General features: G+C 46.6%; 1 protein-coding gene across 1 annotated transcript in view; it reads right to left on the reverse strand.

The window, feature by feature from the left end:
• The window catches only part of cacna1c (calcium channel, voltage-dependent, L type, alpha 1C subunit), a 1,373,114-nt gene that overhangs the window by 520,842 nt on the left and 832,914 nt on the right, over positions 1-19,358 (reverse strand). The window contains exon 12 of the mRNA XM_041215565.1: positions 8,823-8,983. Within this exon, the coding sequence (XP_041071499.1) occupies positions 8,823-8,983 (161 nt within the window). The remainder of the gene's footprint in view (positions 1-8,822; positions 8,984-19,358) is intronic.

Consider the following 19,358-nt stretch of genomic DNA (forward strand, 5'->3'; position numbering starts at 1 on the left):
CCCAGATGTGGTCTCACCTACACCCTGTACAATTGTAGCAAAACTTTCCTACTTTTTAATTCTATTCTCTTTACAATAAATGCCAACATTCCATTTGTCTTCCTGGTCACTTACTGTACCTGCATATTAACGTTTTGTGATTCATGTACCAGGACACCCAAATTCGTGTGTACCTCAGAGTTCAGCAATCTCTCCCCATTAAAATAATATGCTGCTTTTTTATTCTTCCTGCTTAAGTGGACAAGTTCACATTTCCCACATTATACTCCAACTGCCAAATTTTTGCCGATTCAGTTAAGCTATCTATGGCCCTTTGCAAACTCCTTATGTCCTCTTCATAACTCTGATTTTTCTATCTAGCTTTGTGTTATCACCAAATTTAGTAACCATATATTTGGCCCCTTCATCCAAGTCATTGATATGAATTATAAATAATTTAAGCACTGATCCCTGTGACATTCCATTCATCACATCATGCCAACCCAAAAATTACCCATTTATTCCTACTCTGTTTCCTGTAAGCTAGCCAATCCTTAATCCATGCTAATATGTTACCGCCTACACCATGAGCTCTTATTTTGCGTAGTAACCTTTGATGTGGCACATTGTCAAATGCCTTCAGGAAATCTAAGTACACCACATCCACAGGTTCCCCTTTATCCACGTTGCTTATTACTTCCTCAAAGAATCCCAATAAATTGGTCAAACATGATTTCCCTTTCACAAAACCATGTTGACTCTGCCTCATTGCATTGAGATTTTCTAAGTGCCCCGCTATAACCTCCTTAATAATAGATTCCAGCAATTTCCTGAATGACAGATGTTATGCTGAAAGGCCTGTAGTTTCCTGCTTTCTGTCTCCTTCCTTTCTTGAATAGGGGAGCCATATTCACTATTTTCCAATCTGATTGGCCCTTTCCAGAATCCAAGGAATTTTGGAATATTGAAAACAATGCATTTACTATCTCAGCAACCACTTATTTTAAGAATCTAGGATGAAGTCCGTCAGGTCGGAGGGATTTGTCAGCTTTTCACGCTAATAATTTTCTTTGTATGCTTTCCCTGGTGATTGTAATTGTAAAAGTTCCTCTCTCCCTTTCATCTCCTGACTCAGAATTATTTCTGGGATGTTATTTGTATCCTCTTCAGTGAAGACAGGCGCAAGGGGCCATCCAATGCAGATAGAGGAAGAACAATTTCATCCATGCAGCCAGGGTATGGCAAGCATCTCATCACTCTAAACTCACGCACTCAAGCCCATCACACATGCATTGGCATCTCAATCACTGCCAGCTCAAGGGACATCACCACCCATTCTCACACACATACCCTCACATGTCCAACTGGCCTCATCTCCTCTGGAGACTGCCTCCTTAGTCCTCATCATCTTGAGGCCACTTGCACAAATCAACATGTGCCCCCACAAACACCCTGGGATACTCCCCTTCCCCAGTAAAGCTCTCGTCCTGCAGCCTCTTCCCTTGCTTGAGGCCACTTGTCACCCCTTCCCCAAACAAAATCTTGCCCTGCAGCCATTGGAAAGCCACCCACATATGGCTGATTGGTGGGTAGAGACCTACCTGTGTGTTCCCCTTAAAGCGATGTGGTGCCATCTGTGAAACCTGGCGCTGATGACTGTGAGAGCTGACTGAAGCAAAATAGGCAAACAAACCTTGCAGTCCCGAGTGAAGTGCAGCCCACCAACTGCATGCCTCATATATACTGTTGTGAATTGGCGTGTTTTCCCACTGACGTGGGTGGATGAACCAGCCCATTCATAGAGTAATAGAGCTCTACAGCACAGAAAAAGGCCCTTCAGCCCATCGAGTTTGCGCCGGTCAAACAAGTACCTAACTATTCTAATCCCATTTTCTTGCACTAGGCCTATAGCCTTGTATGCCATGGCATCGCAAGTGCACATCCAAATACTTCTTAAATGTTCTGAGGGTTTCTGCCTCTACCACCCTTTCAGGCAGTGAGTTCCAGATTCCCACCACCCTTTGGGTGAAAAAATTCTTCCTCACATCCCCTCTAAACTTCCTGCCCCTTACCTTAAATCTATGCCTCCTGGTTACTGATCTCTCCATCAAGGCGAAAGGTTCCTTCCTGTCTACCCTACCTATGCCCCTTATAATTTTATACACCTCAGTCATGTGCCCCTCAATCTCCCCTGCTCCAGGGAAAATATTGCAGAGGACAGGTCCCTACATGTGAATATATGCAGCTTCCAGTAAGCGTTAAGTGAGCTACATTGTGAGCCTGACAGATAATCTTAAATTGGTTGCTTTTGTAATTCTTAGCACACTTGGAATTGTTCAGCAGATGCTGTCCAATAGCAGAATCACATCTAACATAAGATATCCTGAGTTTTGCAAACATGGGCTAGATTTTACGAGATTGCTGATAAGGTCAATCTTATAGCGCATGGTGCTGTAAAAATCCCAACGCATATCTTGGCCAGTGAACATGCGAACAAGGAGAAGGAGTAGGCCAATCGGTCCCTTGAGCCTGCTCCGTCAATTAATAAGATAATGGCTGATCTGATAGTAACCCCAATCTGCATCCCACCTACCCCCAAGATCCTGTCAGCCCCTTGCTCACCAAGAATCTACCCACCTCTGTCTTTTTAAAAATATTCAAAGTCTCTGCTTCCACCGCCATTTCAGGAAGAGAGTTTGAAAGACTCACAACCCTCTGAAAGAAAAAGTTTTGCCTCATCTCCATTTAAATGGGCGGCCCCTTGTTTTTAAACAGTGACCCCTAATTCTTGATTCGAGGGTCATGAGTCTTTGGAACTCTCTTCCTAAAAAGGCAGAGGAAGCAGTGTCTTTGAACATTTTTAAGGCAGAGCAAGGTAAGCAAAGGTTTGGGAGGTGGTGGCAGCGATGGTCAGTGCCAAAGCTGCACAGAAAAGGTCAGTCACCCAGTCTACAGAAAGGATAAATGATCTCCTCTGTGCTGCCAGGGTAAGTGAACTATCTCATCACTCTCAACTCACACACTCACAAGTATATCAGACATTCACAGGGATCTCACTCACTGCCAGCTCAATGAACATCACCACTCACTCTCTCACACACACCTTCATCTCCTCTGCAGATTGTGTCCTCATCCCATCCATGGCACCACCCACACATGCCAGGCATCCTTCTCATCTGCTCTGGCATGTGTCTTGCTCACACACTCTCTATCTATCTTCATGCAGGAGAAGATCATACACAATCAAGGGAGATGTCCCAGGTCGGGGGTGGAGTGCTCAATGGAGTTTGAAATCAGAGTTATTGAGTTGGCCTGAAGGTCGTGGACCATGCCTGTGGTGGTGGCGAGGTGGGTGGCAAACACCACGGAAGGATCCTGCTCCAGATTGTCCATCAGTCCATGCTATTGTGAGTGCACTGTCCTGTTTTTTACTTGGCTACCATGCACTAAATCTCTCTACTTTTTTAATAGGGACCTCTGTCAGGAGCCCGATGCCCTCAGCCATGCCCTCAGCTCCAGCCCCAAGGATACCTCAAATGAGAAATCAGAACACAGCAGCCTTGAAGACCTGTGAAGACCACACCCTTTACAAGCACAGAGACTCACACCTCAGTGGGACCTACATCTAGAACAGGTTCAGGGTCACGATCTGGTAAGCACAGTGCACAATCTGGTCCATGGCAGGTGGAGGCGGAGACATCCAAGGCACTCAGAGGACCGCTGGAGGCTATGGTTCAGCTGAGTCTGAGTCAGGCAACGAGCCTATCGACTCAGTCCTAAATCAGTTGCTGGAGCTGCAAAGACAAGCATGGGAATATCAGGAAGGGATGCCAGCTGCATTCCTCGGATTGGTCCCAGAAATTGGTCCTGCACTGCTACAGGAGCTGCATTTCATTGGTGGCATCCATCAGTGTAAACACGAGAGGGGTGAGGGGTACCTCGATCTCACTACAGCTGACCCTTTCCATTGAGGAGTGAGCCAGGGGCCCTCAGAGGAGCACCAGCAGCTGGACACCCCGGGGCCGTTCACGCAGGTAATTGCAGGAGTGTCCGGCTGATCCCAATCCGCTCTTCCTGTGATCCCATCACGTCCAGCTCTACAGGCTAAGGAGGGTGCACCTGCCCCACAGCAGGAGACCCAAAGCAGGCCGGGGCTCTCCAGGTCTTGGCCCTCCAGAGGAAGCCCACAGAAGCCATCACAAACAACATGGCGCAGCAGGCAGCAAGCTACCTCCACCTCCACTGTGGATGTTGGGGATGCACACAGACGTAGCAGTAGGATTAGGGAATCAAGAAAGTAATAGGAGCACAATAGTGGGAGGGGTGTTCACAGCATGTTTGTAATGTTCACAACTCTAAATAGAATCGTACCCATTCCATGTCCCCTGTGTTGCAGTCACTCAGGTAATACACGATTGTCCCACCCCCACCTGTCGTACATGTCACGATCATGGGCATCTCGTCAAAGTAGTGTGCATTCTTGACATCAGTGATGTCTTGACCCTAATGTTAAGTATGCTTGTGGAATGAACCTCATTCACATGTTTTGTAGGGTCATGTCATGTTTATTCTTGGCTGCGTAAGATTGAGGCAGAGGTGTTCTCCTATCTCGTCTGCATTCTTGAAAGATGAAAGTGCAGTGTACAAGGAGAGATGTGTTCCTGCACGGAGAAGGGTCATATATCGTGCAGCTCCATATGCTCCCAGTCTCTTGGCAGGGTTTTCATGCTATGAGCCCATGCTCAGAGCTCATGTGCACTGTTGTCAGCCAACCACATTTTCGACTTTCAGAGTGTACATCTGCTATGCTCGCCAATAAGTGGGGCACCTTGCCACCTCAAGGTGACAAAGCTCGGCCCTTCACAGCCACATTACTGTCCTGGCACTCGAATGTTCAACCTTGTACATCCCTCAGACTGTAACTGTGTGTCTTGCGAGGACAAGGTTCTCGTCATAAACCAGGGATACAGCACTGTGCGTCCCCTCACCTGAGCACTCGCCAAGGTCACTGATGCTAATTCTAAATTTCTGGCAGACAATAGAGGCTTTGAGCAGGCTCTGGAAATGCACATGGTTGCTTTAGGCAATGTGTAGGGGAACAATGAGTTAGGAGCGAGGATGTACTGAAGTTGAAGTGTGCTCTTTATTCGCAATGACGCGTGCCCTTGAGGACTTCATGGTGTTTGTGAATTGTGGACTTGGCAAGGGCCAAGGCTGGCCATGAGAGCACAATGTCTGTGTTAAAGACGGGGCAGTTTACTGTCTGGCAGGCAAGTGTTTGACATTGCCATGCTCATGTCGTACACATCCATTTCAAACTGAGGATAAATGTAGTCCAAGATCCCCAACTTAGAGTGTCGGATGTCAGTGTGATTTGGAAGAATGCACCACATCTGACTGAGTCATCTATAAATGGATTCACAGCAGCGGAATGTCACTGACTGCCTTGCCAAGTGTGAATTATCCGATTCACAATCGATGTTACATAGAGTGCATAGGTCTGTGGCTTCAGATGGATCTCCTTGAGGAGCCTTGCCACATTGAAGACATACATCTATGAGACCACTGAGGATCTACTAACAGCTCTTGGCTCTTGGAGGGTACCTTTGCGACTGGATGCTGGAGAGACGCTTGAAGAGGTAGCACCTTCTGATATCTCCTGCCACTTGCCCTCCTCCAGTTTGCACCTCATCTTGGCAAGCACACATGCTAACGAGGGTTCATCACCCTTCAAAGGATCAGGACAATGTGAGTCTGATGTATAATATTTAATCTCATATTGAAGCGCATGGATGAAATGAGGGGAACTGCAATGCTGGTGCTCATGCTGGCCCATGAAGGAGGGCTCATGTCCAGTAAGATACTCACTACAACTCATCATTCTCCTGGCAGAATTGGTGGCTATCAAGGCCTCAGGCGCACACCTGCATCATCTGGTTCCTGCAGCCTCATCTTCCTCGAATTCATCACCCTCATCCTCTTTGAGGTCCTCCTCATCAGAGCAGATGTGCAGCTCCAGATTATCCATCAGCCACATCCTTTGCGGGTACCCTTTGTCACCGAGGGGCCAGCCCTGGATCCTGTTTGGTCACTTGAAGATGTCCGGGATCTGCGATCTACTCAAGATGTATGAGTTATGGATGCTTCCTGGGTATCTGGCACAAACCTTCATGATCAGTTTCTTGTGGTGGCAGACCAGTTGTACATTGAGTGAGTGGCAGCTTTTCAAGTTTAAGTTTTGCAGTGCCTGTTGTCAGAGAGCTTTTATAGCTACATGTGTGCAGTCGATAACACCCTGCACCTATGGGAGTCCAGCAATTTCAACAAAGCCCAGTGCTCTGGGAATAAACATGAGGATAAACATTTATTCAGGAAATGAGATTATTTGAGGGGGGCCTGAGGCTTCTCTTCAATGAACCATCCAGCATCAACTTTCTAACAGGCTTCTGGAGCTTGTACATTTGTCCAAATGCTATGGAGTTCGTTTTACTCTGGGGAATTTCCTTGCTTCAAACACAGGGTTAAAACAAGGAGATCAATTAGTGCAGAATTAGTCTCGTATGAATGGGCACCATTGCTCCACTTTCCTGATTCCCTGCACTGTCATTGAAAGGTTCCTGACATGACTCAGCTGCGCCTGTCTCCTCATTTGGAAATGCACAGTTCAGTTGCATGCTAATGTAATCAGCTCCCTCAGTGCATGTGCCTGCAGAGTCCTCACCAGCACAGCTTCTCCTCATTTTAATTTTGCACTGCGTCATCTCTGCAGGTTAGATGATGGTGGTGCAGAAATCTCACTGCCAGGCCAGCTTGGACCCTCACTGTGTTAGTATGGAAACACCTCACTTTGAGCAAGAGGAGCTTCATGTTCAGGTTTCCCTCCCTCACAGACCTCCCATCCATCCTGTCCCCATATTCCTCAATCCTGTTGTGCTTCAGCTACATGTCTGTTTGTTAGTCCCTGATCATTTTGAAGTGGATATGCCTATGGCCCTCTGTTCTGTTGAAGGGTCATGAGGACTCGAAACGTCAACTCTTTTCTTCTCCGCCGATGCTGCCAGACCTGCTGAGTTTTTCCAGGTAATTCTGCTTTTGTTTTGGATTTCCAGCATCCGCAGTTTTTTGTTTTTATCTTTTTGTTTTTATGCCTATGGCCCGTGTGGACCTCATCCATCCACCCTCTTGAGGCCACTTACACTGTTCAACATATACCCCCTACTCACCCAGCCCTAGTCATGTGTCTGAGTGCAACCTTCCCTACTTGTAACCCTAGTACAGTAGCCCTTCAGCCCCTTACCATGCCTCAGGCCAGTTCCCCTGCTTCCCCAGTGCAGCCCTAACCCTGAAGCTTATTAAAAGCCATCCCCACTAGTCTGGTAGGTAGAGATTTGCCAGTGATACTCCCTTGAATGTGATGTGGTGCTGCCTGCAAAGCCTGGTGCTGATTCCTGCAAGTGCTGTGTGATGCAAGGTAAGCAAATTAACCTCGAAACGATGAGCAAAGTGCACGTCGCCAGTTGCACATCGCTGTTGTGAAACACATTTTTCTAATTGCACACCAACATGGCCTGTTGATCCAGCATGAGGGGATGATTCCAGTGAGCATGGCTTATAGTGAGATGCAAGGGTATTAAAATGATGCTCCTGACGTGCTGCGGAGAAAAACGTGGCCCGCCATTGATGAGTGGAGCGGACGATCGCAAACTGGTTTCACAACGTAAAACCAATTTTTGGCCCTCTCACTGTATTTTCCACTCCTGCCTGCCATGAACTGCGGAGGAAAATCTCAGCAAAGACTTGGGGGAGGTGTAGAGTGAAGGGTTAACATCAGAAGCAGACATGATACTGGTGTAATAATGATCAGATCACATGACTGAGAAGTAAGAGAGATCATGAAGAGAGCAGAAGTTCTTACCTTAAATACTTGCTGTAAATAAATACTTTTAGTTAAAAAGACTATGGACTTGAACAGTATACTTCTGGGAGACGAGACAATCTACAAACTCCATCTAAACCCCTACCACATAACAAAACAGTAAAACTGCCTTATATAATGATTTGCTGCCATCTGAGAAATACCACTAAGGTCCTTGGAACATCTTCATCTCTGGCTCAGTCAAGGCCATAGCGACTTTGATGGCTGCTGTCAGAGCATGCCCGTGAGACTTGTGAAGTCCAAGGTGATCCTCTATAAGGGCACACATGTCAGAAACCATCTGCCTGGATAGGCTAAATCTCCTGTGGCACTAATGCTCTGACACATCACAAGTATTCTTTGGCAGCTGACCGTATGGCCCTTGTTGCCTTGCTCCCCCTTGCTCCTCACTTCTGCGCTCCTCATGCCCAGGCGGCTGCATCGTCTTCTGCTGATGCTGTTCATCATCGCTATTGGCCCCTATCTCAGACTAGCTAAGTCCCATTGCCCAGTCTGGCCTTGTTTGCTGTCAGCTCAACTGTCAAGGCTTCCTGGCCAACCCCCTTCTTTTGCCCCCATGATCCCTGTCTGCTCACTGCCACCCCACAATTGTCCAGTCAATATGCTCAGGGAGATGAGATGGAGGGAAAACAGTAATACAAAAACAGCAGATAGGTGAGAATGAGATCATATCCTTCAGCTTATTGTATGTAGTGCCACAGGACATCAATTAGCAAAATGATTATTTTCCCTTTTTTGTTGCTTTTTTATTTTTCTGGTTAAGTGTCATAGCTCTCATGTACAATGAGTATGGGAAAACAATGATATTCCAGAGATTTTACGGGATGATAGAAGAGGATACCATCTATATCCTGTGAAATAGCATGCTAACATATTCAAACTTATTTTCATTCTGCTTTGCTCTTACCTTGAACGAGAGTAAGCCAGTCAGGCTGGCTGTAATGCTCAGATGCAATGGTGAGGGTGTTGAGGAATACTAGAAATATTACAAGCCAGTAAAACACACTAGATTTCACTCCAGCCCGACATTTTCTCCTGCAAAATCGGTTCCACCTTCGCCAATATCGACTGCAACAAAAAACGTCAGTGAAAGTGTAAACTGCGGAAGGTATTTCCTGGTTATTTTCTTAACTCCTTGAACTAAAATAGGGCACTTATGAAGGAGGAACAGTATCCAGAAAATGTAGAGCTGACTGAGGCACAATATATTTGCGGCATCATTGTTTGGATCGGGGGTTAAATATCACGTTCACCATCTGGACGGTAATCTGGCAGAACGGATCACCTGCCCATTTTAGAAATTGTCTGAAAACAATGGAATAAAAATTTGCTGGTTTCTAGAAAAGATGGTTGATCCACTCCAACAGATTTCCATCCACGTGGTGAAGGTGGGAACCAACCCCAGAGATTCAAATGTATAATTTTCACACAGCAAGTTGTATGGCTTGGATCATCCATTGTGAACAGAAGAGAGAGTGAGAGAAGGCGTTGTAACACAGGATGACAAAAAAAAAATTAGCTTTCATGTTACTTTTCACTGAGGGTTTGCACCCTGTTTTTCCTTTGATTTTCTCCTTTTGCTGGTCCTATCCCTCATTCCAGTGTTCCGCTGAGCCTGCTCCCCAAGCTACTGTCAATGCTGTTCTTATGAGAGAAAATTCATACGTGGGCCCCTCGATTTTGATCCCTCCATCCCAGGGAGCTATCTTAGCATCCCAAAATCTGTCATTTTTGTACAAGATTTTGGCAATAATTCTGTAATGGCTGACAGAGAATGAATCTTTTATTGGGAAATACGCTTTGTTTCCAAACATGTAACCATCTTGTATATAAAACAGCAAGACTTCGGGGCAGCAAAAACAGCAAGACTTTGGGTCGGCTAAATCAGGAAGACTTCGGGGCAACAAAAACGGCGGGACTTCAGGACAGCTAAAACAGCGGGACTTCAGGACAGCTAAAACAGCTAGCCAGGAGGCAGTCTATCAGATCTGAACCTGCATTCGGAATGAAAAATCAAGGTGCAGCATCACAGGCATGTAGATAGGTTGGTGGTTGGTGAGTATTTATATTATTGCAATTGTCCAATAGGTTTGAATTCCTTGCAGCTTGTATTGATGAAGGGGGGGGGGGGGGCTGCAGGATTCATGAGAGAACTGACGTTGGCTCCAATGTACAGGAAGCCATTCAAACAGGGAGAGTAAATTGGAATGTAGTGGTAACAGGGAACTGTATAGTCAGGGGTTAGACACAGTTCTATGTAGCCAAGAGCGAGATTCAAGAAGGCTGTGTTGCCAGCACAATGCAAGCGTTTGGGACATCTGCTTGGGGCTGGAGAGATTTTTGCAGTAGGAGGGGACTGATCCAGTTGTTGTGGTCCAGGTAGGCACCAAATTACATAGAGAGGACTACGAAAAACGTTCTGCATAGGGAGTATAAGCAGTCAGAGGTTAAATTAAAAAGCAGTCCCTCAAAGATAACAATCTCTGGATTATTACCTGAGCCACGAGTAAATTGGGATAGGCTAAACAAGATTAAGGAGTTGAATGCATGGCTCAAAGATTGGTGTGTGGGAAATGGGTTTTGATTCACGGGGCACTGGCACCAGTACTGGGGAAAATGTGAGCTGTACCATTGGGATGGTCTTCACCTGAACCGTGCTGCGACCAGTGATCTGGCGAGTCATAAAACTAGGGCTGTAGAGAGCGCTTGAAACTAAATAATAGAGGGGAGGGATCAAGTGAGGAGAGGATGGCAAATTAAAGGGAAAGGACAAAACAATAAATAGTATGGGATGGCAGCATGAGTGATCATAACCAGGTTGTGGCAGGAAGGGATAGAGGGTACAAACTTAAGATGTGCACATTGCATTCAGAACAAAATGGATGAATTGTCAGCTCAAATAGAAATATATATGTATAGCCATTACAGAGATGTGGCTGCAAGATGACCTAGACTAGAACCTTAATATTAAAGGTTACTTGACATTTCAGAAAGACAGGAAACTAGGAAAACTAGGTTGGGGTAGCTCTGTTAATTAAGGAGGACATTAGTACAATAGTGAGAGATGACCCTCATTCCAAAGGTCAACATATAGAATCAGTTTGGGTAGAGGTAAGAAATGGCAAAGGTAAGAAGTCACTTGTGAGAGGGCCACTAACAGTAACTATACTGTAGGATGGGGTATACAGGAAGAAATAATGGGGGCCTGTAAGAAAGGCACAGGATTAATCATGTGTGATTTTAATCTACGTATAGATTGAGCCAATCAGATCAGCAAAGGTCTCCTGGGAGATAGAGTGCAATACATATGAACATACAAATTAGGTGCAGGAGTAGGCCATTCGGCCTCTTGAGCCTGCTCTGCCATTCAATAAGATCATGGCTGAGCTGATTGTGGCCTCAACTCCACATTCTGCCTACCCCCGATAACCTGTGATTCCCTTGTTAGTCAAAAGCCTATGTAACTCTGCCTTAAAAATATTAATTGACCCTGCCTCCACTGCTCTCTGGGGAAGAGAGTTCCAAAGATTCACAACCCTCTGAAAGAAAAGAATTCATCTAATTTCCATCCTAAATGGGAGATCCCTTATTTTTAAACTTGTTCCCAAGTTCTAGCTTCTTCCACAAGGGAAAACATCCTTTCAGCATCCACCCTGTCAAGGCCCCTCAGGATCTTACATGTTTCAATCAGATCACCTCTCAATCTTCTAAACTTCAATGGATACAGGACCAGCCTGTCCAACTTTTACTCATAAGATAACCCCTCTATCCGAGGTACCAGTCGAGTAAACATTCTCTGAACTGCTTCTATTGTATTTATATCCTTTCTTAAATAAAGAAACCAAAACTGTACACAATACTCTAGATATGGGGTGGAACTTTCCATGCCTGCTGTGGTGTGTTTGGTGGCATGAGCAGAATATATGGCGAGAAGGCCAAAATCGGTTTTACAACATCGCAAAACCGGTTTGCAATCGTCTGCTCTGCCCATGAACGTAATACACCTGCATATCATTATTAGCCCAGCTCACCAGAATCATCTCCCCACACTGGGGAGATGATCCCTGCGTGGTTCTCAACAGCATATAGAAGGTGTGCACTTAGCGGCTGCGATTTGAGAGGAACTTGGAGGTAAATGCACAGTAACATTGCACAGTGCTCGCCAGGGTCGCCTATTGGACTTCAAGGTTGAGGCATCGCGCATTCAGGTGAAGGCACAGTTAAGTCCCTTTTTCCCAGCTGGCTAACAGTGCAGTGCCAGGGCAAGGCTGCCCTGTGGTTGAGGCGACAGGAGGGCTGCAAGGGTTGCACTGTGGCTAAGGCAAGTAGGGGGGTGCAAGGGCTCCACTGTGGTTGATGGTAGTGCACAAGCGTGTGCAGGATTCAGGGAAGGGAAGTGGCCATGCATTAAAGAAACCTAATATAAAATGACCACTCCTCCGCAGCTGAGACAGTTCAGGTGCAGCCACATTGACATGCTTCCAGTCGGGCCTCTAGCTTATCTGCCCACTCAAGTGACGCAGAGCCATGAAATTGTCACCAAATGCTCCTGAACTTTTCACCCCTCAGGCACAGACTGCAAACCTATGAGTGTTTTGGACAGGAGAACAGTTGGATGACTGGGCATGTTGTACAATCTCTTTGCTAAAATTTGCCATGGAGCAATCCCTGGTGGAGGCGCTCACAGCCCCTTGCAATGTCATCATTCAGGTTTAGACCAGTCTCCCCCATGGCTCAAGCTAACAGTGCAGACTTGCAGTGCGAGTTATGAGAATGCCTGCATTTGAGCTGAGAGCACAGCACACAGTCCACTGGCTGAAACTGCCACCAATCGCTGAGGTGGAGTGGGACGGAGGTGTTTGGGGTCTCGGGTAGCTATGCAGTGCAATAACCTCTGGCCATCCAAGTGGTGGCCAGCACTCTCCGGGATGTGTTAAGGGGCCTTCAGACTTAACCAAGAGAGGTTCTTAGAAAACCCAAGCTAACCCTCTCTTTCGGCCTGCAGGAGTACATCAGGAGCATGGAACTTGGTGACCTAGCTGTATGCCTCATGGCATACAGAGAGCAGAGACGAAGGAGAAGAGAGTGACAGAAGTGCATGTGTGGGCAGAGGAAGGAGCAATACCCTCTGGAAGAAGGGGTGGCTGGGGCTCCTGCGCATGCCGCTGAAGAGCCACAGTTAGCCGTCAATTTCGGCGCCTAGCTAGACTCAGGGACTATAGAAGCTGCCTTTCATTCCTGCAGATCACCTAGAACTAGTGTCGCTGAAGACTGCACATGTTCAGTCACACCTACCAGCTTCTGCAGGATTTGGCACCATGGAGAGATGGAGGGCATCCACTGCCAGTGGCTGTGAAAGTAACCAAAGCGCTCAATTTTTACGCCAGTAGCTCATTTTAGGGCTCCACAGGTGACCTCGGTGGGATATTGAAAGCCTCCGCCCACAAATGCATCCACGAGGTTACGGATGCCATCTCCGCAAAGGCACACAACTTTGTGCATTTTGCCCAGGACCAGGAAAGTCAGGATGCTACAGCGATGGGATTTGACCAGATCTCAGGTTTCCCACAGGTGCAGGGCACCATCGACTACACTCATTTGTCAATTATGTCAATCGCAAGGCCTTCCATTCATTGAATGTTCAGCTGGTGTGCGACCACCAAAAACACATTCTGCAGGCCTGCACATGCTTTCCCCAGGGTATCCATGACTCCTACATTCTCAGTAGCTCTCAACTCCCTGACATCTTCGAGGGCCCACAGAGGTTGCAGGGATGGCTCATCGGGAACAAGAGCTACCCGCAGAGGACGTGGCTGATGACATCCATGTGGCGGCCTCAGAATGTAGCAGAGTGCAGGTGTAACGAGGCTTATGTTGCAATACACACCTTGGTGGAGAAAACCATTGGGATGATGACAATGAGGTTCCGGTGCCTGGACCAGTCTGGTGGAACCCTGCAATATAGTCCACAGAGGGTGTTATGCATAGTCGTCGCCTGCTGAACCATTTGGAACATTGCGCTGCAACAGGGAGAGGAGCTGGCTGAGGAGGAGATGGAGGAGCTGATGTCTCCTCCGGTGAAGAGGGTGTCGATGAGGATGAGGAGGTCGTCGAAAGTGACGATGACAGCGATGAGGCCACCACACTGGCCAGACAAGGCAGGACCTCAGGAGGGCCTCATCGCTGTTAATTTGTGGATGATGACAGCATGCAGTAGGGAGACACCGTAAATCCTTACATTGCATCTGTGAATGTTTGACTCCAGTCTGGCTGATGGCAGTGCACATACTCTCTGCGATAAAGTTCCTGTCATGGCAGCGTGGGCCCTAATAGTCACTGAATTGCAGGAGGACGATGATGATGATGACATGCTGTGAGGACACTCCATAGATCTTCACATAGCCTTTATGGATGTCTGACTACTGTCTGGCCGAGGGCAGCTCACAAGCGCTCTGTGATCAGGGTCATATCATGGAGATGAAGCCATAAGACTTTAAATACACCTGATCCTTTGTCAGTCTTTAGCCCCTGGTCCCCTCAGGAGCACAGCATCACTGGTCACAGATGCTGTCAAGATAGGGCTCAGCCCCACCTTAAAGGTGCTGAGAGCACATAGAGAGAATGACAGAACTCTGTGATGCCTGCCCATGACATTCTGGCAGCAATGACAAGCACCATCAAGGTGCAGGCATCACTAGTGTGTCCAGTGAGTGTGAGGCCGGGCCATCACTTTGGACTGAAGGCTGCACAAAGCACAGGGAAGATGCCCTGGACTGAGACATCTACCTTCATCTTGTGTAGAAAAGTTTCACATCTGAATGACACTGCTCATCAGAACAAGGACCCACAGGCAGGGAGATATTCTTGGGAGTTCATTTACAATAGTGAACATTATGTACAAGTGATTAATACCCACACCCAGGCTGTGCATCTATAAGAGTTACATCTTAATAACCTTCCTAACCCTGCCGCTATGTCTTGGTGCTCCCCAAACATTCACAGTGGAGATGGAGGCAGCCTGCTGACTGCTACACACTGTCTGTGATGACCTTGGTGGATGTCCTGCCTGCTTTCAGGCAAGGACTGCTGCAAAGAAGACAAGCAGGACATCCACCAAGGTCATCACAGATAGAGTGTAGCAGTCAGCAGGATGCCTCCATCTCCACTGTGCATTGCAGTGGTACCCTCCTCGGCCTGTGGAGCTGGAGCTACTAGCATCACAGGAAGAGGGGATTCAGATGGGCTGGACACCCCCGCAGTCACCGGGGGGGGGGGGGGGGGGGGGGGGGGGGGGGGGGGGGGGGGGGGGGGGATGGCCCGCGGTGTGTACCTGTTGATCCTCCCTTTGGTTGCCCAAGGGCCCTGGCTGACTCCTTAAGGAGAAGGGGTAGCTGGCGTGAGATCGAGCTGCCCCACAGTCCCCTCACATACACATTGTTGGAGGCCAACTATGGCATCAGTGATGGAGTTCAGTCTGCGCAGCAGTGCAGGAGTGATGTCCTGGACCAAGGTCTTCATGGCAGCCGCTATCCCACTCGTGTTGACCTCATTATGTTGGCATGCCGGCACTATCACCTCAGACTGAGAGCAGACAGACTCGTCCATCTTGGCTTGCAATCTGAGGAGTGCAGTGGACATCTCTTCCTGATATTCCCAAGCTTGCCTTTGCAGCTTCAACAACTGAGGTATGATGGAGTCCAGAGGCTCGTCATCTAACTCGGATTCAGCAGATTTCTGGCCTCCAGCCGTCCTCTGAGTGCTGGAGGCTTGGAAAGCCCCTGCTGCCGCCTGCTGTGGACCAGATTGTGATCCCACGGCTACTCTAAAGCTAGATCCCTCCGAGGTATGTCTCTGTACTGGTGGAGGGTGTGGGTGAGCACTGGGATGAGTCTTCAATGAAGGTGCCTTCAGATTCCTCTTCAGAGGTTTCTTCGGGGCTTGATTGGAGACCCTAGATGGTGAACTCCGTCAGCTGTTTCCCTGATGTGCTTGCAAAAGCAAGGAGAGATAATTAGTGCATGACAGGGGACTGTGGAACTGGACACATCACTCACAGTATGGTTGTCTGCTGGCTGTTACACTGCTGGATTGTCGCTTGGTAGAGCACCACCAACCTCACTGTCAGCACAGGAACAGTTCAGAGTGTTGGTGACCAGCTCGATGGCTCTATTTTCAAAGTCCATGAAGACCTTGATTTCAGGCATTCTTCCACCGGTCTGCAACCTCTCCTTGTTGTTGTGTACTAGCTTGTCCTGCATGAATAAAGATGGAGAGAGTGTAAGCAGGCGCCTGCCAGGCTGGATGATAAGTATGCCTGCATGTGTGGGTGGTGAGCGGTCCCATGGATGGGATGAAGACAATGAAGGTGTGAGAGAGAGAATGAATAGTGATGTCCTTTGAACCGGCAGTGAGTAGGATCCCTGTGGATGTGTGATGAGTGTGTGAGTTGAGAGTGATGAGAAGAATGACTTACCCAGGTGGAATGGAGGAGGTCATTCATCATTTTCTTTTGCACTGGGTGGCTGTCCTCTTTTGTAGGGCATTGGTGCTGACCACTGCTGCCATTGCTACCCATGCTGGATTGTTGATGTTGCCCCTCCTGCGGCCGGAACGGGGGTAGAGGACGTCACTGCGGGCCTCCACTGCATTCAAAAGGTGCTGGAGGGTTGCGTCATTAAACTACAATGAGCTCTTAATTTGGGAAAACATGAACTTGTACACTTGTAGTCTTCTTGCCTTTTGGGGCCATGTCTTCTTTGCAGCAGTCCTTGCCTGGAAGCACTGAGAGGTGTTCACACAGCTGCACTTTAAATGTAATGCCCGGCATGATGAAGCAGCAAGGTGATGGCAAATGACAGCCCACCCGGCGTTGAGCCGGCCTGTTTCCCGGGAAGGCATTATTAATGAGGTGAGATTGGGACAATATGGCATGAAAAGCCACCATTGCAGTCAGTGGGTAAACCACCCTTTTTCCCGCCCGCTACTGCACTTAGTGCAAATCTGGGATAATTCTACCCATGGTCTCACTAACACCTATTACAACTGTAACAAAACATGCCTACTTACATATTCCATTATACTTGCAATATGTGACATTCCATTTGTCTTCCTGATCACTTGCTGTACCTGCATACTAACTTTTCCTGATGCATCTACCAGAAGCTACTCTGCTCCCCCTGCAAAAGTGAAAAAGTTTGCATTTTCCCACATTATACTCCAGCTGCCAAATTTATGCTCACTCACTTAACCTATCTATGTTCGTTTGCAGACTCCTTATGTCCTCTTTGCAACTTACTCTCCTTTCTTACTTTTCTACCTACCTTTGTGTCATTAGCCAATTTACCAACCACATGTTTGGTCCCTTCATCCAAGTCATTGTTATAAATTGGAAATAGTTGAGGCCCCAGCACCGATCCCTGTAGCATTCCACTCGTCACATCTTACCAACCCGAAAATTACCCATTTATCCCTACTTTAAGCTTCTAGTTAGCTAACGAATCTTCTATCCATGATAATATGTTACCCCCTACACAATGAGCTCTTACTTTGGGAAACTATGAACTTGTACACTTTGGAAGAAGAATAGAAAGCAGTATATTATTTAAATGGAGGGAGACTGCTATTAAAAATAGGGAGGTCTCTGATTTAAGATGGAGATGAGAAGTAATTTTTTCTCTCAGAGGGTCATTTGTCTGTGGAATTGTCTTCCCCAGGGTGCAGTGGAGGCAAGGTCATTGAATATTTTTAAGGGTCAGTTAGATAGATTCTTGATTGACAAAGGAATCAAAGGGTATGGGGGTAGGTTAGAAAGCAGAGTGGAGGTCACAATCAGATCAGCCATGACCTTATCAAATGGCGAAGCAGGCTTAAGGAGCAGAACAGCCTTCCTGCACCTAATTCATATGTTCATATGTATATAATAAAAATAGTTTTTATTGCATGTGTGGATCGTCAGGTTTAATCTTGACACTTTGCTTAACTGCAATATTTTCTATTTCTATAAATATTAGCCAATATTGCATACAAGTTAGTATTGAATTGGATTGATTAATATTCACTCATTAGTTAGGAAATAGAGATAGTTTAAGTAAGCTAAGTTTGTATTTGTAGGTGTTGGGAATGAATTTTAGCTTTAAATTTTAAGTTTGATTTGTATTTCTGTATCAGTGTGTTAAGGAAACATCAAATTGAGTTTTAGTTGCACTTTAAAAAGTGCCTGCATTTCTAATGAGAGGTTTACCACTGTTGCAGCAAAGTTAAACAAACAGAGTAGAGAACCGGGGCTGTTGCCGAGCAACAGGGGTTCAGAGAAGCAGATCCCTCCCACAGATACACATACAAGAAACTAGAAACAGCAGTTTTATTTAGAAGCTGTTTAACTTTAATGGGTTTTGAAAGTAGCTGCCAGGAGAGACTGGAGCAAAGGGGACAGATAGCCAGTCCCAAGCTAAAGAAAAGATCCCAAAATCCAGGGGTGTGGAACAGGAGAAAGTCCCAAGCAGATCTTCTAGTCAAAGATAGGACAGGAACTTGGAAAAGGTCCTGTTAAGTAAAGTGAAGAGTGACGGGCAGAGAGAAAGGCTCCAAGCTTCAGGTTTAAAGAGACAAAAGCTGCAGAAAGCAGATTTAAAGTGGGAACAGCTTGCAAAAGGCAAGAAGGTCTAAAGAGACAGCTGAAGGTCTGTAACTCTTTGCTATGGGCATGTGAAGTGCTAATGTACCGTTGTCAGTTAAGTCAGTGAGAGAGAGCGCGTGGAAGACAGTTTGAATGCATGTGGTAGTCCAGCGAAGAGGAACGTTGGAAGGAGAGTTAAAAACCCTGGAGATGAACCCTTGTGGAAGGTGTCTGAAAGAAAATGTCAATTTGGGAGAAGATTCCAAAGCAAGCTCTTGGAGAGTAGAAATTGGAATCCTTGTGTGAAGGATGGAGTTCAGTGAGACTGATTGAATTATGTTGTGACAAGTGTCTTGGATGGAGTTGAGGAGAGATTCATAGCATCAGTGGTTGATTGGACGTGGAGTGATAATTGGTTCAAGATTATCATTATAATGTGGTACTGGAAATCCTTGAACATCGGTGGGATCTGTGAATCCTTAAAACAAGTACGTGGAGATAAAGAGGTACTGGTCATAGAGATTGGAGTTGCTGTGAGGTATATTATAGGGTTGGATTCCAAAATGTCTTTGGAGGTTGCTAAGACTTTTTTACAGATGGAAATTGTAACTCTGACTGGTTTACAGAAATTGACCCAGAATGTGTTAATGTAATTGACGGATAAATTGGAGTTAAAATTACCCGAAGGGGTGAGAAAAGCAGACATAGTTGAGATAATAGCACAGCATTTAAAACTGGAAGGGAGAAGGAACAAGAAAGGGAAAAGCAAAGTAATTTTGACGTTGGAATCGGGCATTAAAGATAGAGATGATGTATGAAGTTCTAAGG

The sequence above is a fragment of the Carcharodon carcharias genome, chromosome 21 (genome assembly GCF_017639515.1).
Source record: "Carcharodon carcharias isolate sCarCar2 chromosome 21, sCarCar2.pri, whole genome shotgun sequence".
Taxonomy (NCBI): domain Eukaryota; kingdom Metazoa; phylum Chordata; class Chondrichthyes; order Lamniformes; family Lamnidae; genus Carcharodon; species Carcharodon carcharias.